The sequence below is a fragment of the Manduca sexta genome, chromosome 6 (assembly GCF_014839805.1).
Source record: "Manduca sexta isolate Smith_Timp_Sample1 chromosome 6, JHU_Msex_v1.0, whole genome shotgun sequence".
NCBI lineage: Eukaryota > Metazoa > Arthropoda > Insecta > Lepidoptera > Sphingidae > Manduca > Manduca sexta.
In genome coordinates this window covers 12,257,276-12,282,574 of record NC_051120.1, presented here as the reverse complement: position 1 = coordinate 12,282,574, position 25,299 = coordinate 12,257,276, and the positions used below count along the sequence as shown (strand labels likewise).

The 25,299-nt window shown below is 47.1% G+C and overlaps 2 protein-coding genes across 8 annotated transcripts; both read right to left on the bottom strand.

Moving 5' to 3' along the window:
• Window positions 1–1,453: 1,453 nt before the first annotated feature.
• LOC115449055 lies at window positions 1,454–21,656 on the bottom strand. 7 transcript variants are annotated; one of them, XM_037447201.1, is made up of 11 exons: window positions 21,340–21,656; window positions 20,911–21,091; window positions 13,019–13,109; window positions 6,821–6,982; window positions 3,694–6,737; window positions 2,932–3,363; window positions 2,657–2,811; window positions 2,413–2,569; window positions 2,239–2,342; window positions 1,741–1,799; window positions 1,454–1,661 (listed from the first exon to the last, which is right to left on the bottom strand). In XM_037447201.1, the coding sequence occupies exons 4-11, from the start codon at window positions 6,919–6,921 to the stop codon at window positions 1,538–1,540; spliced, it is 4,176 nt and encodes a 1,391-aa protein (XP_037303098.1). In that variant the 5' UTR covers window positions 6,922–6,982; window positions 13,019–13,109; window positions 20,911–21,091; window positions 21,340–21,656; the 3' UTR covers window positions 1,454–1,537. The 7 variants fall into 7 exon arrangements, with proteins under 7 accessions (XP_037303098.1, XP_030032607.1, XP_030032604.1 ...); XM_030176747.2 differs by lacking the exon at window positions 20,911–21,091 and having other exon boundaries at window positions 1,741–1,812; XM_030176744.2 differs by lacking the exon at window positions 20,911–21,091.
• Window positions 21,657–24,322: 2,666 nt separating this feature from the next.
• On the bottom strand, window positions 24,323–25,099 carry LOC115449058. The gene has a single exon (XM_030176753.2). The coding sequence runs from the start codon at window positions 24,879–24,881 to the stop codon at window positions 24,411–24,413; it is 471 nt and encodes a 156-aa protein (XP_030032613.1). The 5' UTR covers window positions 24,882–25,099; the 3' UTR covers window positions 24,323–24,410.
• Window positions 25,100–25,299: the final 200 nt, after the last annotated feature.

The following is a 25,299-nucleotide window of genomic DNA, read 5'->3' as shown; positions in this document are numbered from 1 at the left end:
ACGTGCAACTTTAGTCTTTACTAATACAATCACGCACCGTTTTGTGTAATACAACAGCTTCCAATGACTAAACTTAATGTGAGATAACTAGCATTCATTCAATGAACTAATTAATTAGTAAAATAATTGTAAGTATGTAAAAGTTATGAAGCTGGGATTTCGTTAGTCGAGTCGGGTTAGCCTCATTGGTAAATTTGCGGCTCGTAGGTACTGCTTACGAACTACAAAGGAAATGCCGACAAGGCGGCGGCCGCCGCGCCGCGCCGTGTGCGATCGTTGATCCATCGGCTGATGTTCGTGTTACAACTTACATTACGATATTTTTTCTTATTGACTTTTCTTTTATAAATAATAGTTTAATTTATCTATCAATACATGATGCTGTTCAGAAATTTAAGAAAAAACGAGTAAAATTGTAATAATTCGATAGCGCGGTCTTCACTTTCGGTAGTGTTTCTGCTACAACCGGTACTTCTTTATCTAGACAAAAAAATCGAATTGAAAACGTAACTAACTGCCCAGATTACGATACAAATAGTGGGCTTCGACAATCTTTGTTTGCTTTTGATAATAAGAATGTTATTGTTATGGTGATTAGGTCTATGGCGGCAGAAAAACAAAAAAAAAAAGTTAAGCTTGTTCAGCAACAATCCAGCAGATTGCGTTTTAGGAACTCGCAACCTTTAAAAAAAATAAGCGACCATGCTGGGGCAACCCACCTACAGGTTACGAACCACGGCTCAGGGCTGACGGCATGGCAGCCTTCGCAGTGCGTAGACATAGGGCCGTTGTGATGGGCTAATATTGAGATACAACTTGAATCTGGTTGGCTGTCAGATAAACAAAGCTGAGAAACAGACTTGTTATCACAGCAATGCTCCGTCGATAGGTAAATAACTTCTATGAATAAGGGGGAAATAAATATATTGTACTATTACAAGTAAATGTGTCACAGTTGATTCTCATGGACTATGGAAGTTGACTTCTTTCGTTAACACGACTTGATAAATTGAATTTTCCATTGCAGAACGACGTATCTCAGGGTAGGTCGAATGTTGGTAGCTGAATTTAAATTGTTTTTTTTTCAGCTTCATTTTGGTGGCTCAGACTTGGTGAGTTTACAATCCTAACATTTTTCGCAGTGGTGAACGACTACACCACACTGGGGAATACCCATACATATCGTAGTGTAACAACTAACAACATGGGCGGTCAGCTCATTCAAATCGAAAGTGGTATCCTTAGATGATTCTTAGGAAAAACTACACTGATGAGTCCTTCTGCGTCTGAAGACAGGTGGTGGAAATCCCTTATTGTGCCACAGTTTTACAGAAAAACAAAACTTTATGTGTAGTGAGATTTCCGAAGGCAAAAAATCACCCGCTTCCTAATTCATATTCGCTGATTAATTCCTTGAAACCATATTTTATTCTGATGTACTAAAGTTGAAACAATAATGAGATAAATATTTTATTTACAAATCGGGCCGGAATAATTATAAGTACATTATATTATAAATATTGTGTTGGCGCGAGCGTTATGAACGCAGGTAGTGTCGCGGCGTGTAGAGACGCGTGAGGTCGCGCTCGCTCATGGTGGGCACGCGCGGCTTCAGCTCCGGGATGATGGCGCAGCCCAGCACCGACAGCCCGTCACTCGGCCTGCAACACACGATGCACGTCACCACTGCAACACGTACGCTCACAGCGCTAGACCCTACTGCGACAAGTATTGTATTACCTTATGGGCGCGGACTCGTCGTCTGGCAGCCAGCAGTGCAGGGAGTATCCCCGTCGCGTCTGAAACAACCGCCTTCTGGATGTAAATAAGTTAGCCGAGTGATGCGCCCCAGCGCTGCGCCCTGTGATACTCTAAGTCAGTGGTTCTCAAACTTTTTAAATGACGGAACCCTTTTGGGAAGCAAAATACTTGATGGAACCCTACAATAAAACAATTGTTTTTATAAGTGTATTTTTTATTAATCAGCATAATAAAAGTACAATGTAACAGTTACTAATTATTATTGAGAGAGGTGTTTTGATTTTTTTTTCTAAATTCTTGCGGAACCTCGACAGAGGTATCACGGAACCCTAGGGTTCCGCGGACCACACTTAGAGTATAGCTGCTCTAAGTGATACGGTCTACACCCTAACACACTCATTCTTTATATATAAGTATTAAATGACACAATGGTTCCGTCGCTGTGTCGCCGTGTGTTAGACAAAAATAACGATTTACCTTCATGGAGCTTTTGGTTTTGGTGCGCGAAGACTTGTAAGTCTCCAGGTCCGGTAACGGCTCGGTTGACCTCCTAGTACTCTTCGAAGCAAGAATCGAGGAGTCTGAAAGAACTCGTATATATTACAATAAAGATATACAGAGTGAATCAAATGAGTGTCGACGAATACCTACCACGAGCCTCCTTTTTGAGGGTCAGTGTGAGCTTGCCGTCAGGTTTCACCAGATGTGCGTGGTGGTGCGTAGGCGCTGCGGGCAATGGTGGCGGCACGGCAGCGCGCTCCGACGGCGCGGAGCATGCGCAGTCCGCCCAACGACGGCACTGACACTCCTGTACACCACAGCATTACTGAATCAATAATACGCGAGGATATCTGCCGGGCTTACGCAGAGGTGCGGTGTGTCGTCAGTGACTCACCTGGTGCACGGCGGTAGGGTGAGCGTGCGGTGCGGGGGCGGGGGCGGCGGTGTTGTGCGAGTCACGGGGCTCGCGGCGCGGGAATCGCAGCCGCATCTCGACATCGGCTGGCAGCGCGGCGCGACACGATCCCGCCACCGTCACCGTCCACCCGCCTGCAACACTTGCCGCGTGACTGCACTCCCCGCGGCTGTTACCACGTCACACTGATGGCCTAACTACTTAAACGACAGCTCTCGATATAGAAACGCGCTAGCCATGTATATTGTACATACCCGGTTGGTCATGGTCGGTGCGGCGGCGGCGGCGGCGCGCTTGTCCCGCTAGCCAGCGCGGTGCCAGCGGACACAGCAGGCTGCCGCCCGACTCGCCGCTGGAGCTGGAGCCCTCGCCCTCAGTGGGGGAAGCGGTGGGGCGGCTGGCACCATGACTGGACTCCTCCTGGCTTCCTTTACAGTCTGGCTCTCGCTCATGACGTCGGCTGTTATGATCAAGCCCTGCGCCGTTATAGGACCGAGTCGGCGCCGCAAGGCAGCTCGCCCTGCAGTCGCGGGACTCGGATTTAGAGCGATTTATTCTTCGCTCGGCCCTCGCGCCGATTCCGCGCACTCCCTTCCCCTTGCTCTCGTATGGGTCAGGAGCGGCGTCCTCGACCCGCGCCTGTCGGCCCTGTCGGCGCCCCGCACGTTCCATTTTCTCCCGGGAACCTTCGGATAAATGAAACGAAATCTACGAGGTTCGCAATCGTTTATTTGCAACTTCATTTCTAATACATTCGTGACTTTATCGACTGGCAAGTGTGATAAACGAAATATACTTAAGTGCGCAGTCGGTGCGGGTGTCGCTACTTTTAGTAATTAATGTCGGACGTTAATGAGGACGACTATCTGTGATGTACGCATTCCGGAGGCGGCGGTACGGCGGTGCGGCGGACACGCGGCGGCGCGGTCGCGTGCCGCCGCCCCGGCGCTACTCTACGGGCACGGAGGAAGCGGTGCGGTGCGGCAGCAGCGGCGGGGTGCACGTGAAGCCGGTACCTTCATCGCGGCGCGCCAGCGTGGGCCAAACGCGTGTGCGCCGGCTTCGCTCGCGCGCGCCTCCTTCGCCGCCCTTCACACGCAGCGGTCCACCTGCACATGCTGGCGGCGCCGCCGCCGCCAAACACTTGTCCACTTTGGACTCGACGTTGGCGAGCGGCGATGTGGCGACGCTCCGGGTGGCCGGTGGCGGTCTCAGCGTTGGAGAGGACCGCCTGCGGTCTATATCGTCTGGTGAGGAATCTATGCTGACGCTGCTGCGCTCCTCAGGGATGATGTCGAATATACGTCGAAAACGAAGCGAGTCGGAGCGCGGTCGCGGTTCGTTGACGGGGGGCACTGAGGCGCGCCGCGCGGCCGCCGCTCCGGTGAGGACGGCCGACTCGCTGGGGTTGTTTCTTTGTGGTCGCCCTGTGTCTGTCGAAGACACGTTTGCGTTTGCATCGCATAGGCTTCTGTTATTTTCCATGGGAACTGGTGGTGAGAGTCGTTCGTCGCTGGACGAATTCCTCGTATTAGTTTTATTGATCTTAGGCGGTTTTTCATGCACCGGTATAGGTATTCGTGATCGCCTTCCGGATCTGGCGTGCACGCCGGGACTCTCGTCCGAGGGTGTCTCCGGAGTGCTGTGAGTCCCGTTCACGTATTCGAGGATCTCTAGTATTTCGATGCACTTGTTTCCATCGTGTATCTCGGACTTTTGGTAGAGACGTCGTGGGCGGGCGTCGTCAGGCGGCAGCGTGGTGCGCGGCACAAGGGACAGCTTGCCACGTACGTGACTTGTTTCGTGCACATCTCGCTCAAGTTCGACGCGCTTCGCGTTCCTCTCGGGTTTTCTTTCTTCACTGGGTGAGCGTATATCTTTTTTTCTGTTTCGCTTGGTAAGAGTTTCGTCACTTTTGGTGGCCGATGGTTTGTCGGATCTTCTCTTGATCCGCGCGACCTTATACTCGTCCTGCGCGATCTTGGTGATGACGTCATCGATAAGCGCGCTGATGATGGCAACGCAGTCGCGCTCGACGAGGCGGCGCGCGCGGCTCTCCTCGAGCCGCTGGCGATCGCCGTCGCGCTTCAACTGCTTGGCCTTGGTGCGGCGCGCGCACTCCATGCGTAGCTGCCGCCGTCGGTGACGCCGGTATAGTCTCTGTCGGATTTTCTCAGGCATGCGGTCAGCTACGTTAACGTTTTCCTTGTCACATTCGCAGTCGTTGTCTTTGATACGGATGAAAAAGGCCTCGCCCTTGTCTTTGTGGGGCGTGTCGTGTTCTCCGGCGGCGCTCTCGGGCAGCAGATCGAGCACGTCGATGGCGGAGCGGACGAGCTCGGCGCGCCTGCCACCTGCGCCGAACGACCGGCGCAGCATTACGGAGCGTGGCGAGTTGGGGTCGTCCAAGCTATCCACGAGGCTGGTACAGTCAGACGCAACCATTTCAGCGTCGTCAGAAGACGAAGTGTTTACCTCCATAGAGTCAGTGTGAGGGAATGCCGAAAATCTCGGTACAACCACATTATCATCAGCGTTTTCAAAGTAATTACGAGCGCCCACTACTCCTATAGGATGTGTCGAGGCGGTATCGTGGCTGCGGCCAGTGTTGTGCTCACCCTCTGCGACGTTCGTGTTATTGTCTATGAAGACGTCCACGTCAGATATTTCAATATGTGATATGGCAGGCAGGGTGCTCCCTGAACGGGTCCCGTCCGTATCCAGACTGTGCATTTCGTCTTGAAAAAGTTTCTGTATCTGTTGCAGAACAGCCCTATTCACGTTGTCGTTCTGACCGCTGCCAGTACCGCCAGCGCCGCCACCATCGAACTCAGTGATACGCATGCGGTCTGGCGGCGAGCGAGGCGAGCGCGGAGACCGGGGCGTACGTGGAGAGTGTGGAGACCGCGGTGAGCGGGGTGAACGTGGCGTAAGGGGCGAGCGCACTGTGAGCGGTGAGCCGACGTTGTTATTGTGCTGGTCGTGCAGCGTCTCGTCGCGGATGTTGAGCGTATCGTGGCGGTTGTTGCACCCGTCACGTTTGGCACTGGCGCCCCCGTCACCCTCGCCGGCCCCACCGACGCTGTCACATAACTCCTCATTTCCGAATATGATCTGGTTGTTGGAGGTGGGGCTCAAATGCACAATGGTGTTCACTCCAGTGCTTTGCAACTTCACCTTAATCTCCTTTTCGACGACGCTAATCTTTCTATCGCAGCCGGCTGCCGCGGTGACACATTCTAATCGATCGCTCAACGAGTTGAGGCTCTCCACCAGCACGCTGGACACATATTCGTCGATATTAACATCGTCGACGTTGGCTCCGAGACGAGGCGTGTTAGCGCGCACCGCCCGGGGAAGTCCCGGCGTCGGCGGCGGAGCGGCCGGCCCAAGATCGACTGCATCGCGAGTGTCCACGATCTCTGACACGACAATCTCCAACATCTCGCAAGTTGATGGTGCATCTGACGCGTAGAGACGTCGCCCGAGACGACCTCGGTTGATCATGTGGGTGTCATCACACGCGGCGTGTACCGCGGTCATGGGATTTGTGGAGGAAGATGTGGAGAGCGGCCTGCGCCCCGCCATCACACCCACCTCAGAGTCGATCTCAGCGGTGACCGCGGCGGAGGAGTGCTCGCCGTGTGGTGTGGCAGCTCGCTCGTCCGAGCGCCACACATCTGTGTCCGTCAGCGCATCTGTGATGGTGTCAATGCAGGAGGAAGCAGCGCGCACGTGTGATCGATACGTAGACACAGAGAGGTCGACGGGAGGATCACCCACGCGGCTTCGAGGGCGAAGCTCCGAGTGTGAGCCGTCCAGAGAACGTGCGTGCCGCGGCGTCAGGTCCGCGCGGCAGCAACAGCAGCAGGGCGGCGGCGCGCGGCCCCACATGCGCCGCAAGAGCGCAGACTTCCGCATGAGCTCGCGGTCACGTGCAAACCGCGGCGCCGCGCACGGCGAGCATGCGCCGCGCCCCGCTGGCGATAGCGAAGCAGCCGAGCCGCGAGACGGCGGCTCGCTCTCTTCGCACTCGGCGCGCTGCTGCGCCACGCGGTACCTGGAAACGAACGCGGTTCGTCAGTTGTGTAAACGAAACTGTACTCGTGTCGTGGTCGCGCAGTGTGCACACACAATACTCACTTTCTCATGATGGTCTCTGGCACAGAGTAACGGCGCCGCAGCAGGCCCGGCGAGGCGTCGGGCCGCGGCGGCAGCTCGGCCAGCTGCACGCGCTGGAGCATGTGTGGCGCGCGGGAGGCGGAGGGCCGGTGCGGGCGGTGCGGGGGGCGGCTCAGCGTCGCACTGTTACGAATGCAAGCTGCACTGAGCTGACATTTTCATTGGTCGTATGCATTATTGAGTGATCTCAGGTCGATGCAATTTCCGTTAAATGTCATAATGATTTATTTATGTCCTTCAGCAGCACCACCAATTTACATAATGCACCGTGATTTTATAGTCGTTTTGGAACCGAAAATTTAGAATACTGTATCAATAATATAGTTTAAAAAATATATCAATGTAATATTTTTTTTTATAAACATTAAAATTTATGTTTACGAATAATAAATGAGAAATCATGGTAATGCAACTAAATCTCACATGTACTACTACGATCATTTCGATCGGTGCTTTTCATAACTATGAATAATTGTCGCGACGTTACTATAATTATCAAACTCGAACGAGTTAACGAAAAAGAATATTATCAAATACTATTTATTTTAATTATCAACAGTAGCTACAATAAATTCACAATTTTTTCGTCCTACAAATTGTGCTAAGTAACCACATTTTGGTTCCAAAACGACTATAAAATCACGGTTTATAATAATAAATATAATATTATGAAAACATAGAATGTATCTTAGTCCACATAGGTAGGTAGGTAGTAGGTACTAATAATGAAAACGAAGCCCATCTATTAATACTGTATTAAATTGTTTGAGAAATGACAGTATTTTTTGTTTAAATCAGCTTTAGTTTGTGTGAACGTGCTAACTTCAGCAACTACTGGTTCGAATTGGATAAATTCTTTTAGTTTTGGATAGCCCATTTAGCGAAGAAGGCGATAAATTACACAACATAAAGTTATAACAAATAGGAGCGGAACATTAATGAAAAATGTTGCAAAAACAGGCAAAATGTATTCCTTTTCAGGTCTTTCGTTGCGTGCGCTACATAAACGGTTAAACCTACTCAAAAATCATGTATGGCGGAATTGTTCCTCTTTTAAAACTTCTAAAAATATATTTTTTTAACAAAACCTTCTACCTCCTTCAAAAACCAAAAAAATATAATTTAACATTACCGTTACCAATTTTAGAGTCAAAATGATAAATGCTTCCACGATACTCTGAAAGGGCGAGCTTGTATAACTTAGTAATATAATGCGATACCTACAGAATTCTAATAAAGCCACTTTTAAATACGAATGATTTATAACTTACTAGCTTTGGTCGCGGCTCCCACGCGTTAGTTTTGCGAGGTAATAAATCCCGATATATATTCTACTAGGATAAAAAGTTGTCTATATCTTTCCCACGGTCTCAAACTATCTCGCTGCCAATTTTCATCGTTCGGTTTAATGGATCAGCCGTGAAGGCTTAACTCACAGACAGGCAGACAGACAGAAAGACAGAGCTCTTTTCGCATTTATAATATTGAGTATGGATGTTCATAATACAAGTATGGGTGTATGGATATTTACACACACCCAAGGTGCGCGACGCGGAAAGTTATTAAAGTACTTAGCCATGTGACCTCGGCGTCACTTCGTCCAGTAAGGATGATAAGTCGATGTACAACCATTAATAATTATTTACCGTTATAAGGTGAAGGTCTGCAGTGGGTTCGGTTCGGTTGCGGACGGTACGCTACTACTGCGGCGCGGCACGGACACCTCCGCATCGTAAGTAGTCAGATACACGCAACTTTTACACATACAAAACTGCCCTAACAATGTAGTATTATGGGTATCGAGAACTATACGGGGCACGAAGCCATCCAACATACGGTTCTCGTTTCTATGTATCAGCCAAGACAACGCACACCCCGAACCACTTTTGGAGTTTTCAAATTGTCGCCGGTACGCTGCTCAACGTGCCGAAGCCGTTAATATAACGGTTTTTTCAATTATTTTATTTAATTTAGGAACGGCTAAGTGACCCCACTGCATCTGATGGTAAGCTGAGTGGGGTTCAGATAAAATGTTGACTGACGAGAGATGTAACCCCGTCGCTAGTCGACACAATTGTGCCGGCCCCTTCGGCCTGGATATACAACACACTTACGCAAGCTATTATGGCGGGGTTTAACACATTATGTATTGTGGTTGCTATCCGGGCGGATTCAAAATATGTTCTATCGCCAGCATATAAGCGGCTTAACTTTTCTAACCGAGCATCTTTGACGCGCGAGCCACGGCCGACCGAGCGGAACATAGAGAAAATATGCTAAACACAATACGCACAAAATGTGGATCAAGAGGTAGACGAAGAGCAGGCGGCGAGCAGCGAGCGACTCTCTCTGTGCGACACTACCATATAGTGGCGCGCGACGTGCAGATTGAATGAGGACCTCCCCGAGTGAGACTGATGCCAGGCAACATATTTTTATTGTTGAACTAGCGAATAGTGTAAGCCCAATGAAAGAGCACCCTAATGGAGTTGGAAAAATACCACCACATTACCGTTTCAAGAAATGGCAATAAATTAGGAACTCAACATAAAATTCATTGTTACATATTCAGTATCACTAAAAGCGAACCGCCTTCGGGACCTGGGTGTAGTCATCGAAAATGAATTGCACTTTAGAGATAGATTAATTTGTAAATCCGCATCTATTATATCGCCTTTATAATTGGAAACTACAAAAAAACTTTAAAATATTTAAAACAGAGCTGATTCTCTACCAATTACTTATTAAAAGTATTCTAGAGTACTGCTCTCAATTGTGAAATCAATTTTATAAAGGTTACGGTGATAAAAAACAGAAGACATTTTTGTATCACTCAAAGATTACAGTATCCACAAATTACATGCGCTAATGGAGAAATATATTATAACGTAATAGTTCAGAAAATATAGACCATTAACACCCCGTCAACAGTACCAAGACCCCGTGCATACAAATTAATAAATTATACTCAATCCTGGAGGACAAATCTGGGACGCAGGTCTCTGAAATCAGGTCCAACTGTTATGAAACTTCCTACCAAATGATTTTATTGTGTTTTCTCGCAGTCGCTCGGTGTTTAAACAACAAATCATACAACTCATAGCTCCATCTAACATCGTAACCTGTCATTCGCTCTATTTTCTCATCTGTTAATGTCATTTTGTTCACATTACTGTATGACTGACTATAGTTATCGCCACAATTGTGATTGAATCTATTTTATGTATTTGCCTGCTTTTTTAGTTATATAACGTAGTTCGGCATGCCTATAATTAGGCGAGCAATTTATCATAAGACTTGTTTGTACGTTATATGTGTAATATAACTATTGTATCATTGTAGTACTTGTATCATGTTGGATCAAATAAAAACTTAAATAATTGAAATAAATAAAAAAACCTCACAAGAGGTTTTATAAACTCAGCTAAATCGTGTTTATGTGGCAAGTAGCGCGGAAACCTCGCTGGATTTCTATAGAATGTAGGGGATGAAGTCACACCATATTTGATGAATGGTCTAGTCGTGTAGTAGCAGCGTCCGTGGGCAGTGAACGGTGTGGTTCTAAGTTCGAATGCGAATAATTACGATAGGTTTTGCGTAGTGAAACATATATAGAATACATAATTTATGGGGTCTGATACTACTTCGACAGCATGTGGGTGTACTAAATGTGCGTATATCAAATCCACTCCCTTCCCTTCCCTTCACGCGTGTGAAGCTGAGTTGCGCAACAAGGACTCCGCGTGAGGGAGCTGGTGAAAGGGCCGCGCGTGGAGACAGGGCACGAGTGTCTCGAGGGTCGCACCTGACACCGCGCGCCGACAGCGCCCGCCTGCCGCGGTTGCGCCACCGCGGATACGAATCCAATACATGCGCCGCGCAACGTGGGCTCGCCTTACCATTTGCCCAAGCGGCGCCTCGACACGGCACCGGCGCATGTACACTGCATCTGACGCGCACACTTACCGCTTTACTTCCTTACAAGCAACGGGTTGCAAGCGACAGGCTCCATGCAGCGCTTTATAGATAAGTAAGAACGACATATTTTAGGACGCTTACGACATTCTCAGTCCGCAGGTCGCAAGTTCCGCAATAGCACCTCCACGCGTCACCGATACAGGGATGCAAGTAGCCTAATGATATAGGCTGTAAGGAAATTAAGTAGGCCATTTCGCCGCGATGTAAATAGCCGGACTGTTACACACTAATGCATAAAACGATGCGGGTGTTAGAACGAGTTTACATGTATAGTAAATTAACGAAGTTTACGTAATATATTATAATATAATTTCAAGTGATAAGGAGTGAAGAATTGATGAAGAGTCGAACTAGATCTTTTCAGCGATATCCGGCTAGTGGGAGACTCGACTATTGAATGAGAAAGCAAACTTTATAACGACGCTCGACGAACTTGGTGGGCTCATGGCTCAATTCAACCGCATCACGTACTTAAATAATTTGAGGTACTCTTCAGGGCAGGGCATAATAACAAATCCGCTAAACTAATACCTACATGTATCTTCTCCCCCGAGGCAAATCTAGTGCGCTCGGTCTTGCCGCAACTCTATATAGGCACAGAGTTTTATGTGGGCTCGCGAATATTTCCTGGGCTTCCCCCCTCTGCCCATTCTCCTCACTTCCCTTCCCCAGACATCGCCTCCCGACTTTCCTCCAGGGCCCTGCAGTCGCTAAGCTGGGGGATTTCAGTATTCCATATTCCCGCAGTGTTGACTGCGGAATACGTATTCGCTCATAATACTCGTGCAGAGACCAACGCGAGATGTGCCATTAGACTGAAAATATAATATTAAATGTCTATTTGTACAAACGCGATTGTTAAATTAATGAAATAAATCGTGCAACTATTACGCTTCATCTCGATTAAATGCGATCAATACACAACGAATGTGTTTAGAGCACGAATATGGACTGCGGCTCTCAGCTGCCCAGTTAAGGCGTTTTTTAGCTGTAAGTTATGACTGTTCTTAAAACTGTTTATTCTATTGCAGGTCAATTTGACACAACACTTAAAACTCGTATGGAATGGTCGGTGCGTAAATGATAGTTTGTTAATAACCGGAACTGTCTCGGCAGCGCAGAACCACTAAAGCTATACATGAAACTAGTTACGATAATATTTAACCAACTGCATATAAGATATCAACAGGCACTTTTCATCTATGTTCGGTAAAATGAACCCACCAAAATGCATTTCTGTTTTCCTAAATACATAGGTAGTAGGTACCTCTACCTACGTAACGTTTTTACTGGTGGTAAGTCTCACATATGTGAGAGTCCACCTGGGTAGGTACCACCGCAATGTCTACTTCTGCCGCCAAGCATCAGTGTGAAGTCACTGTTATATTCCGGTTTAAAGGACATTGTAGCCAGTGTAACTTCTGGACATATCTCATGTCCCAGGATGGCGAGCGCAGTGAAATACCAAACAATACTTTGTAATTCAACGTGTTCTATGGTGTTTCTACTGTTTTATGGCCGGTCGTATCGCTTACCAACAGGCGAACGGCAAGCTCGTCTCGTCATTCAAAGCAATAAAAAAAACCTACGTAAAATAGTTGGGACGCCAAATTAGTTACGATCAACTACTAAGGTACTAGATGAAACATCTAAATACTTCAGACAACCGAGTTAGTCCGCGACCGTGGCTTATCAGTCCCATGACTCATCGCCAGTCTTTGAACTACAAATTACAATGTTGCTGTGACGCAATTAAAAGTATAGAGACGTTAAAACAACCAAATGTTTGGATGTTTGCGGCGCGCCGGTCGCCACGACGACGCGGCCACCGCGGTCTCGTCCGCATCGCGTCGTCACGAGGGAATTAACTTCACCCGCGCATCTAGCGGGGACAGTTCGCCTCGCCTCAAGAGTGCAGGAGAGGCAGTGTGGAGAGGCAGCTATAACCGACGCATGCCGCAGATGCTGAACGCGCCGGACATAACGCAAATATTTCTACTTAGATAAAATGATCGCATTGAGTCAAGTGGCGTCGGGAAATAGAATCGCTTTGCGATGCATGCGGGCAGGCTCGCCGACCGTTTTAGACGCGGCGTGCTGCGGTTCGTCACGAGGGGGCAGGAGGCAGGGGTGCGGCGTGCGGGGTGCGGGGTGCGGGGTATTGTAGCGCTGAATACTCACCAGCGGTAGAAGAGCGAGGTGGGTTCGGCCCACGCGTCCCGGATGGTGGCCAGCAGTTGCTGCAGCGCTGGTGAAGGGTTTCTGTCTCGACCTGTAACACAACACAATGATCACTTTCTGCAGCACTGATATCTGTCGGCATATTACGATTAAACTTTTTCACGAGAGACAAACCACTCATTGCAATCGCAATATCGCTTTAATAAGAATGGTAGACGTAAGTTGTCAAGTACGACCCTGCCCCCTTCCTCCCAGTACTACGCTCGGAATTTCGCGGTTCCTGAGCTCTAAGTTGAGTTCCGAGGCACCGATGTTCACTCACAACAGAAGCAACTCAAAGTGGTATCGATCCTCGGCTCTTTTACCTAAAAAAACTACACTCGTATACATATATGTGTGGAGAGCAGACCACGTACAGTAGTAGCGCGTGGCGGCGGCGCTGACTGCTGAAGTAGCGCACACGGCGCGCTCTGCTAGCTCGCCGGCTCGTTATGTTTTTAGATGTTAATGGTAAGTAGGTAGCCATTAGCTTAGCTCGCGGGAGAGTACCGTATCTAGAACTCTGATTAGCATAATGTGTTTAAGGAAGTTACTACGACAAATGCCACTCGCTGCGCTGATGTAAGTGATAAAAATATGTGCTTCCTTGGTTGTTTTGCGGTGTGGCATCTCAAAGAAACTCCACTGTTGTGAAGGCTTGGTGGGAAGTTCTCCTTCTGCACTATTGGGACTAACAAAAATTCGCCGGTGACTAGTTTTGTATGATATCCGAGGCGTATAAATTTTCAAAACAATACATGCACCAACAAATTCATTGTAACTATACAATGTGGTAATTATTAAGCTAGTGATATGTTTCAGTATTCAGACTATGACCTCATCATTTCTAATGAAACTAGTATTTGCACATATCTTGGGGAAGGTATTTGAGCCGCACGACCCGACGTCGTGGGTGGCAGCTGGTGAGTAACGCAAAGTTCAACGCGACATGTGGACCACTCCACCATTGATATTATTTGCGGACCGTGGGCACCAAACTTTACCCGCAAGGAAAATAATTTTAACGCGACAGTGTTCCTAATTGCAATTTAGTACGCCGCGCCGTGTTCGCATGAATTAGAATCGCACTGAGCATTGCTTGAAACGCGTGACTAGACGCTTGTTTACTGAATCAGAAGTAGATACAATAGAATTATTATAAGTAAAATATAAATTAATCATTCACAATAGTTTTGATCAAGAACGAAAAAGCAGCTGATGCGAGACAGATCTGTATCGCTCTTATAATGTACTCTTCACTCTGATATGTGTTTATAACTCATACTGAATACAATCAGCGATGAAGCACACTGAGCCGGTTGCCTCGGAACTCACCTTAAACTGTGCTACAGTAGACTGTAGGAGGAACGCATTAGACCCCGTGAGTGCAGTGCAGGGACAAGGCCGGCGCCGTGCCGCAGCCGCCGCCTGAACCACCGACCACGCTCGAGGAGTGAACCGCGCGCGCACAGTCGCGTCGCCGCACTACTGCACACCGCACACTGTACAGTGTGCACACCCATCGCCGGCGAGATGAAGCGAAACAATGGTGAGATCCACGCACCGCACCGTTACTCCGACACGCTGTGCTCCACATACGATGATACGGGCGCACGCGACGCACCTGCTAGTGCCTTAGCGTTGCCATCACTTCATCGTTAATTTGGATTTTAAGCCCATAAACCAAAAAACTCAACAAGGATGGCTCAACTCAACCAGGGACTCAGTAAGAACTTAAAACGCCTATGCTTCGTTGGTTAGTAATCTTATTTTATTTGGATGAATAAGTGTACTAAAAACCCATGTCCGGCTAATTTCAGACGTATGGCGATTCTCTCGCTACAGATATAATCTACCGCTCGCGCGCCACAATTACCGTTTGTCGCTCTAATTGTAATCAAAGTGGCCGAGTGGCAACACGTAAGCGGCCGGCATCGTGTTATGCAAATAAGAAAAAGGGTCAGTCGGAGTGTTGTGAGTGCGGAGAAGCGTGAGTCACCGGCCGCGGCTTGCGTTGTGGCTTGAGGTCGGCGCAGGGGGCGGGGAGCGGGGGGCGGTAGTGCGTCGCATCGTCACACGTCGTCCTTGCTGCGACTCACGCGGCGCGTGGCGCATTGTCTGCGCCGGGAGCGGCGAGCGAAGCGGGACTGGATGCGCCGACACCGACACCCGAAACCGACCCGACACCTTGCACCATTTCTCGTTTAGGTACCTACATACTGTTCCAAACGTAACAAAAGCGAAAGTACAACTCGTAACAATCTGCACTGAGGGAAACACGATGCAGACAATAAACGGATTACCCACCAGCTTTTGGAGAGAAGGAGCGAGCTAATGCACTGAGCACTGAACAGTGAACAGTACGCATGCGTCGCCGACTGCACCGCGACTCCACAAGCGTACTTATTTAGACGTCGCCGTTTGTGGATAATGCATGACTCACTAATCCTATGGTATGCGGTTTGTATGTGAGGAGTGTGCGGGGGTGAGGGCGGGGGCGAGGTGGCAGCGCGAGAACGACCAACTTAAACATACCGCAGTGATCGAGCGAGGGACACTTTAAATATACCGCATCAGTGTTGCACAGATTAGAACTCAGCGAAGCACGCATCACGCGCCGCCTTCTACGTGCGAACGTCGAATAACGTCGGCACCAAATGTCACCATAGCACACGAGCACGTCCTAAACGCAGCAGGCAACATCGAGAAAAAAATAAATATATAGACATGTACCTATATGCAACAGCAGCCCGCAGCAACAATACAATACATGTGTGTTAACTATTATGTCACATCAGCAAGTATAAGGAACCCTCTGTACACCGCACGTAAGGTAATTTAATGATCGTAAAGATAGAGTTAACAATGAATTGATCCAGTCCAAAAACTACGAGGTTTTCGTGTAGTTGTGAAGTGCATTCATTTTCGAAGGGGTCGCCCAGGGAACGACTAGTGCACCCACTTTTCGCCGCGTGTAATTCGTCCCACGATGTAGTAGGGGGCGAGCTAATCGCCATTTCGGGCGCAAATCAGTAATATTTTTTACAGTTATTAGTTTATAATTCCTAAACATGTCATTTATTTGCCGACTTTCTACAACTACTTGAATTTTTGTTAAATAAGTTTATACACTATTTTAATTAAGTAATACATAGATGATGTTTCTCCTTAGCTTTAAGATGCACATTGTTTAATACCATATTTTTTTATGTTAACCAATAATTAATTATTGTGTTAGCTTTTTGGAGGACTCATAATAAATAAATTCCAAACCCTGGACTGACACAAAGTAGAAAAACCAAATATCACTTTGCCCTACCAGAGATACAAATCTTAGACCTCAGAACGAAAATCGTAACACAAACGCAATACAACTATGCCATCGTCACTTAGCAGTCATTGATTTCCCCTCAGATGAAACACTACAGGCTACAACGTACTAACAATCGTTCTGGTATTAGCGGGCAGCACTGGACAGTTCAAGTGATGAACGTGGCGGCCCTCTGTAATAAGTAAACAAACACTTTTGGCAATACCAATTTACCTTCATGGACAACGCAATTTATCAACTCGAAAAAGAAATGATCGTACTTCGTAATTACAATAGATGACTATCCACTCGCCCGATCATGACAGGTGAACATATCGCGTTGTATCTGGAGTTTACAAAGCGGTGACCTCCGCCGCGACTCATTGCCAGCGCGCTGCCGCGGCGGGTGCCACACAACGACCTCATCGGCGACAATGTCACTCGCGAGCGTGACGTCACTACACCTTAATTACCAACACGCACTGTGAAATGTATTGACGCGATGCGACGCGGCGATGGAAACACTCTTACTTTCTGCTACATAGTCTACGATCGATAATTATCGCGTCCCACACAATCCCACAATAATCATCACTAAGTGTTTACGTAGGTACGCATTGTATCCTCCCGTGTCTCATGAACGCATCGTGCATGTCGCTTGCGGTAGATGGCACTCAGTTCAGCCCTTAAGGCCGTTCGCGGTTGTCGTTAGGACACTCTTCACATTAAATGCTCGCACTTGAAGATATAGACGAGTGTAATATAACCGTGCACCCGGTGACTGTTGACGCCATCTGGAGTCTGGACGGTATAGATAACCTCATATTCCCCGCCAAAAGAAGGAAAAGATAGCAGCCGGTCAGACATGCACTTACCAAGAAGGATCATTGGCAGCCAGAATAGAGCACCGCAACCTACATTAACAAAATTTATGAATCATAATTCCGCGCGATAAACAATCCGATAAGTTGAAGGAGGGATGCGATAACATAGAAACTTTTTCAAAATAAATACCAACTGCTCTACTGCCGTGCTAAGCTCAAAAGCGGTATCTCAAAAAAAAAAACAAAATCTTGATTTTTATGTCGTCAGATAGCTTAAAGAAATGCCCATCTTATGAAATTACCTAAATAACGGTATCTTATTTAGAACTTGTTAATAAAACCCTTACAAGAGTGTCTCTATCTCAGCTTTACATACAAAACTATCAAACTGTATTTACAAAACTGCGATTATCTCGAAATAAGATTTCCCTGACAGACTGCTTTATCGCTTATCACGGCAGTACACTAGTCTTAATTACAATCGGTATTTTTTTTATATTAAATTTATAATTCCTATTGTAATATATTTATATAGGAAACTAAGTATTAATTTCAGTCATGTTTTGTTATGAACTTAAATGATAATTATGTAAATTATAAATTAAAAGTGGGGAGGCCTATATTCAGTAGTAGACTTCCAAAGGCGGATAATGATCATCAGATGACGATGATGACAAGTATACTAATTACAATAATCAGTAAACACTAAACAACAATGGCATGCCTCTTCACGTAATATCAAAACGTGTGTGTCAACTTCAAGTAGTGAAACTTGAGACGCGCGCCGCGTTGAGTGGAGTCTGCGGCGCGGTGCGCAACGTGATTGTACTGCAACTCCTGACACATGAGGCATGTGCAGCGCGTGCTGCGGGCACTGGGGCAGAAAGCGGCGCGCCAACGTGACGGCGCGGAATCGAACCCGCACTGCACTGGACAACGAACTCATTGAGCCGCGAACAACCGGGAGCTGTCGCCATTCGCCGATGCGTCACACGTCTCCCGACGCGACGGCCGCACATGTGCGCCACGTGTGCGCCGCCCCCCGCGCCTCGCACACCACCCGGCGGTCTCCCGCCACGTGCGCTACCTCGCGCACACCACTACATCACCACATCGTGCCTGCAACTCGCCGCGGTCCGCCACTGCACTAACGATGAATAAAGCCCACTGAAACGTACGTCATACCATCAATATCTAAATATCTCGCTAATTCACACAATATTATGAATCCGTAAAATGATGTACGGATCAATGGCTCTAGCGCCAACTCATCTTCGACTATAACTCGTATAACATACGCCTCGACTGATCGGTAGACGGCCTAACCCCACCGAGCAGTAAATCTCGACATAAGTCGGGGAAAATACTAATATGTAGCTTTCAACCCAATACGATATTCAAATCAAAGTAAGTATGTATATATAAATTGACACGAAACGCTGGAATTGTAAAATGTTCAATTCCCTACGTAAAAAAAAACAGAGAAACATTCTGAAAGGAAGAGGTAACAACAATCTTATATAGGGTAAGGGCCCCGAAATCATTAAAATTTGCTCCAACTACCAAGAGATTTGTATCGACCACTTTAATGCTGTTTGGTTACCGTCTAATATTTTGCTTGAGATTTCAATCAAAGAAGGTGGCGTACATACATAAAAATATTGCAGATAATGCAAACAAAGTGTACAGCGGTTTATATGATGCATTATCTAGGCTTCGGAATAATAATTATTATTTGTTGTTATCTTTATTTTGCATATTATTTGTTTTACATTTTTATAATATACATCTTAAAATATCACTGCATATACATAAAATAAAAATATTTAAAACAAAATGAATCAAATTCCGATGGCGTGGCTTTAGACCCAAGCCACCAGAGCTCACGGGTTGAGATTAGGGTGTGAAGGAATATCCTGACAATACTGCATCGAGGATCGTTTGGTATCAACCCGTGGACAGACCCCCCCCGAGGCAATTCTTGTGCGCTCGGTCTCCACACCGAATGCACGCCCATGCACGGGGGGACATTATGTCGCGGACCTAGGCACACTATAGGTGATGCTTACACCCCCATGGTTGCAAGTTCACATGGGGGGTCTGACAGGGACTCGTAGAACAATTCACCTCCCTTTCCTCTCCGCCCATCCTATTACTTCCCCTTCCTTCCCCCTTCTTTCCCCCCTATTTCTCCTCTTCCTCTCTTCCTCCAGGGCCTCGCAGTCGTTAAGCCGGGGGATCGTAGTATCCCATTCGCTTGTCCCCCCGGTGTTGACTGTGGGGTCTGTACTGAGAAAAAAAAACCCGTGGACAGAAATGACAATCGGGACAAAAATGTAGACTCCCACCCCACATTTCAGTACCTAACCTCGCGCGCCAAGTCAAAATAGTTAGACCTTTTGTCTTTTTCGGCCTTAACAAGGTTATCGTCATGTGGAATGGAGACGTCAATTAGTATTGCCCAACGCAACAGGCGATCTACTATTACTATATCAGTCTTATTGGCAACAATAGACCTATCTGTGATAATAGATCATTTTCGAGAAGTGGTTGTGCTACATACTGGTAATAGGGCACTTCAAGAGATCAATCGCGAGACCAAACCTTTTGCTGGTGTATGATTTTGGCTAGTAGGTTGTGACTATGTAGTTGTGTCCAGTACTCGCTTTTAGCAAGATACGAAGAACCGGAAATCACAATATGTCTTACTAATTAATTATTATTGTTTGCTTATTTTGATTTATTTTTATTTATTGTTATTTATTTGTTTGAACATTCGTAACACAAATACAGCACGACTGGCGTTTTTATCTAAAGTTAGTAAATAATTTAAAAGCGATTACCATACTAACTCGACACACACATACACTGATGCTTTTTACCTACGAAGAGATAGCAGAGGCGCAAATAATGCACTCACTTTTAGGAGTACGTATTCCGTCTCATTAGGTGATGGGAACGATCCTTTCATCATATCGGGCAAAATATGGAGACGTCAGTCTTATAGAGACCATATATCGCTTTGCTCGACTCGGGCTTCGAACCCGAGACCTCAGAGAGGAAGTTGTACCGTGCACGTAATACAACTACGTAAGCCACCAAGGCAGTCAATTAATGTTTAAAACTAGTTTTTATGCATGCAAGAGTATACAGTGCAAGGGTTTTACATTTCCTTTGACTTCGTGATGGAGTATTGACGTTGTGGAGATATTATAGCTGTTATATGTTAGCTCTACATTAATGCTGAGGTGTGAAGTGTGAAGCGAGCGAGCGCGGTCCTCCATAGCCGGCTCACAGGCGGCCACGGATACTATTCAGCGTTGTCTCCATTTCCCGCAGTGGCTCGGACGCGTCTCTACATCGCTTCCTGATGTTTTTATAAAATTATTGCTTTAGCTACATGACTGGTATATGGCACATCAGTATGCGATTAAAAGATATTTTCTTCATTAGTGTCTTCACGATACAATATATTCATAATATTTAGGTTTTGTCAATAATGAGGACAACGCCATCGCTAACACATATGGGTGCTAGATGGAGTCGAAAAGTCGGAGTGCACGCCAGCTTACCGGACATTAAGGTGACAAGGCTGGTCACGGGCTAAAAAGGTGGCGCCGCAAAAAACCGACATTTATCTAATTTGGGTAAACTAGCATTCGTATAACATAATAATATCCGGCGTGATCTAGGAGTTTGGAAATCCTGTATATACATACATTTATATTACGATCAGTTCCCACGGCAGCAACGTCGGCTTCGCATTACTGGCGAGCGGCGGAACATTGACACCTACTGAATGTGGACACTTCGGCTCGCGACAATACAATTTTGATTGATAATGTGTTCACCCAATACTGCACTTTACTGGAGCCGGCAGTGATGACCAATTATATCCACCTGAGTAAAGATCAGACGCGTTTGTTTATGGTACGCGATGGAAAACAAAAACAGAGAGGATATTTAAAACAGGAGGCCGGCGCCTAGAAATATTGCGGCTAACACCTTAAAAGCGCACGAACATAGAATTACTAATGTACTACAATGTACAGGGTCGCGGAAACAGCTGATAGCGACAAATATACACATACAGAGTTAGACACACTTGCACGCTGCTTAATCAGGTGAAATGGAAAATCGATACTGACTTGTACTAGGGTATAGGCGACCGCCCTGACCACCGCTGGCCGAGCCTCGGCTGCGGCGCGCCACCGATGACGGGTGGCGCAGCGCTGGAACTTGGTGCGGGCGCTGTGAAACCGCGTCCCTCTCCCAGGGGGATTATACGAGAACACGGCGGGCGCTCGTGGTGGCGCGGAGCGGGCTCGGCGGCGGCGGTGCGGCAGCGCTGGAGCGGTTCGTGTGCACAGTTCAGCCGGTTGCGGCTCTAACTGTGGCGTGCGTGCGTCTCAGATCGCGCGCGCTCTCACACTGGCGTCCGAGCGGCCGCGGGCCGACACCGACGGCGACGGGCGCGGGCTCAGTGACGGCGGCAGCGGGCGCCACACGACACGTCTCAGCGGGCCAGCATCCACCATACGAGGATTATCCATAAACGCGCGTGGCGGTCGGACTCCAATACACCTGCATGGTTTGCGGGCGCGCGTCACGCCGCGCCGCGACCCCTGCCCTTGAACACGACGGATAAGTTATGCATACCGAAAATAAAAAGTCGATGCTTCCAAAATAATACTTCTTACCATAAGTGTGAGCGATATTATTTTTATAAACATGGCGTGCGGCGCTGCGCGGCGGGTGCGGTGCGGTGGTGCGGTGCAGCTATGTAGCGGCACGAAGCGGACGGCCTCCGCGCCGCTCGAGGTCCCGGGGCAGGAAGTCTCACGCGGCCGAGCGCTGTGCCAACCGCACTTGCAACTCGTTGACTTGTTACGCTAGTTCCGCGCCCAGCGGAATCTCTGCAGTCTGGGGGTGCATGCGATGTCCACGCGCGCCCTCTCCTAAGGCTAAGGTGCTGGCATGTGCGAACCGATGCGACGCCCACGTAATACCAACAGACACGCATACGACTGCACATTTAACGAAGAGTTAATAAGCCAGTTTCATATTTGTAAATATCGCGATGACCAGTGTGGAGCCGGGAGTGCCACATGTTCCGTGGAAGATTCACGTCTAGCGCTGTTCTCTCTCTCGTATTGAAATCTTAATAAACCAGTGGCGGGAGTCTCCGCTATCGTGGAGAGGGATGAGCGTGTCGCTCGTAATTTGTTGTCGCATCAGCAACCACTACTTAGTTTAAAGTGTTGCTTCATGCCATTTCAATGGCAAATAATTATAAAATGCATACATAGTACAGCTGCTATAAATAAGTATGTCCTATGACTCTGCCGCTGTATCAGTCCGTCTCGTGACAGTGAACTAGCGCCGACACACCACGCTATTATCTGCAAGGCTTGTCTAAAGGAATTGACTCAACTCATAATAACAGAATTATCTGAAGACCCGAAGCCGCGATTTCCAAAGTATTGTGTTGGAAGTCATTCTAACGTCGTCAACGTATGTCCCTTCATTATAGACGGAAACTACTGAACATGTACTTTTCGCTCAAAATTGTTAATGGTAATACTGAAAGCACAGAACTCATAGGCCGTTTTACACTATCGGTTCCATATCACTATCCCAGATATCACATAAGTAAAATGTTTCACACTGTTCACTTTTGTAATCCTCTTACATCAATTACATAATTCAATTTATTTTAGTTAGTATTTTTTATTTTGTTAACTTGTAATATAGATATTATAGTTGTGTAATATGCATACCTGTAATAGGCACACACTGTATAAGTAATATATAAGTATATCAGCCACTAATGATTTCTATCTCATTAACATTTTTTTTAATATATATTATGCTGTTGGTGTACCATAGAAATAAATATTTAAATAAAGTCATGAATATCCAGAGAGTTGAAAAATTATAGACTCGGCTGGACTGAAGGCACGTGCACACTGAAACGCGGCGCGGCGCGGCCACGCGGGCCGCAAGTTTGTGTGTAAATTTTGTGATGCGATCGGTCGCTCACAGCAATTATCCAATTCTATCGGAGCGGATGAGACGCTACACGCTACATTATCGTGTCGCGGCAGTTGTGGGACGCTCTACACAGTACATATCTATCTAATGGTAGCACTAATAGTACAAAATATATTAGTCTTGTGGTATAATTCATAGATCTCACGTTTGACACAATGATTGAAACAAACAATGATTCTTCTGATCTGATGTTCTGACCCCAGGAAAGACAACGAAAAATATGTTTAACGTACCTACATATATTATTTATATGAAGTTGAAATTTGTGCCCGTAATTACGATGGAATATTTTTTTATTATTAAAATAATGGTTAACGAACCATGAGTACACTTAGCGGTATTGTATGTAGTAACTAGTGGCTGTATTTATATTTCGTAGGCCGACAAACGAGAACAATAATATTTATATACGTTTCTGAAAATGTTGTTTATCATGAGAAACACAAAATCTAATTTTAATTTTATTTCGGCTTTCCGCGAGAGAGAGATACTATCCCCGTCACGCCGACCCATTCATAGTGTAGTCACACATGTTCACTGTGTGACTCCCATTATTTTGCGTCTATCAGTTCGGTGATACGCTAGCTTGTTATTATATGGACAGCATAAAATTAATAAGTAATTATGCCGACTCTTCAAAAAACATAACCTAGTTACTTACATAATATTATATATTTCAGTGAATACTACACTTTATACTGGGGTGCATAGAACTTCTGACGGTGACGTTAATGAATACTTCAGTAATAAGGTCCAGTCATCACGCGAGCGGCGCGGCGCGGCCACGTGTCCCGTACACGGGGCGGTCGGGCGCGGGGATCTAAGGCTTTGTCATTAAATAAACCGGGTGACCTAAATACGCAACGGACCCGGAGCGAGACCGACCCGCCAGATCACTCACTCACTATCGCCTCCGATTATACCACGATACAAGACCACAAATTTACTTACATCTAATTAAATTAATTCTTTAAACACTTTATTTCCCTCTAAATGTCTTAGACGAGGTACGGACGTACAGCAAAGGATAGCGGAATATGAGGTAAAATTATGTCCAGTTTTGAGCACAGAATAGACCGATGGATATGAATAAAGAAATACACACGCTTTTATAATGTACATTGTAATAATTGTCTTGTAATAAATAACTCTAGTATAAAGATAGTCACGGCAGCGTCATCCTATAGTTGGCGACAACTATGACGAAGTAAAACGATATGAGCACAGTAAGCAGCACGAGCGCCAGGGACACGCATGCGAAGAGGAACTGGTCGGCGAGAACGGCAGCGACTGCAAGCACCGTGGCCGCCGCCACCAGCAGCGCCCACAGCGCCACCACCAGCCACACGTACAGCTCGCACAGCGCGTCGCTGCCAGTCACCGCGCCCAGCAGCAGCAGCACGTGCGCCGCGCACAGCAGCACGCCCGCCACGCCGTGCACGTACCGCATGCCAGCTGCCACGTCGTGCGGCACGCCCAGCTCCTCCAGCAAGTTCACGCCGGTGCCCGTGAACCCGAACACGTACAGCGCCGCCCACACCACGCCCACCAGCCCGATCGCCAGCACTGCAGGCCGCAGCGGCACGCTCAGGCAGCAGCGGTGCAGTGTGGGGCAGCTGTCCAGCACGTACCCCATGTCCGAAACCCCGGGCGACCACACACACTTACACTCACACTAGTTCCTTATCTACTCGAAAATCACGCCCGTGCCATGTGCCGCGTGTCGTAATATTTTGCCATACTTGCCAAGAAATCCCAATATTATAACTAGTATACAGAATGCAATGTCTGCTTGACGTTCTGCCTGACTTTATACCTACCTTAAGTTGACGTACGATTAATCAACCATAAAGTTTGGTTACCTAGAAGCTTTGCCTATCTCATTAAAGTAATTCTTGAATTTCATTAGTGAAAATGAAAAGTAATACTAACATACTATTATTATTCATTAATAATTTAAAGCAAGCTTTACGGTGAAGCCTTAGTAATGATAGTGTTAGTATTGGGCGCGCATTAGGCATTGTGTACTGACCTCTAATGGCGCGGCGCATGAG

Coding starts and splice junctions, on each gene's coding strand:
- LOC115449058 (XM_030176753.2), bottom strand. CDS start 24,881: ATGGGGTACGTGCTGGACAGCTGCCCCACACTGCACCGCTGCTGCCTG.
- LOC115449055 (XM_037447201.1), bottom strand. CDS start 6,921: ATGCTCCAGCGCGTGCAGCTGGCCGAGCTGCCGCCGCGGCCCGACGCC. Junction 2,343..2,412: donor CCTCAAAAAGGAGGCTCGTG/GTAGGTATTCGT, acceptor GAGTTCTTTCAG/ACTCCTCGATTCTTGCTTCG. Junction 1,662..1,740: donor GACGAGTCCGCGCCCATAAG/GTAATACAATAC, acceptor CGTGTGTTGCAG/GCCGAGTGACGGGCTGTCGG.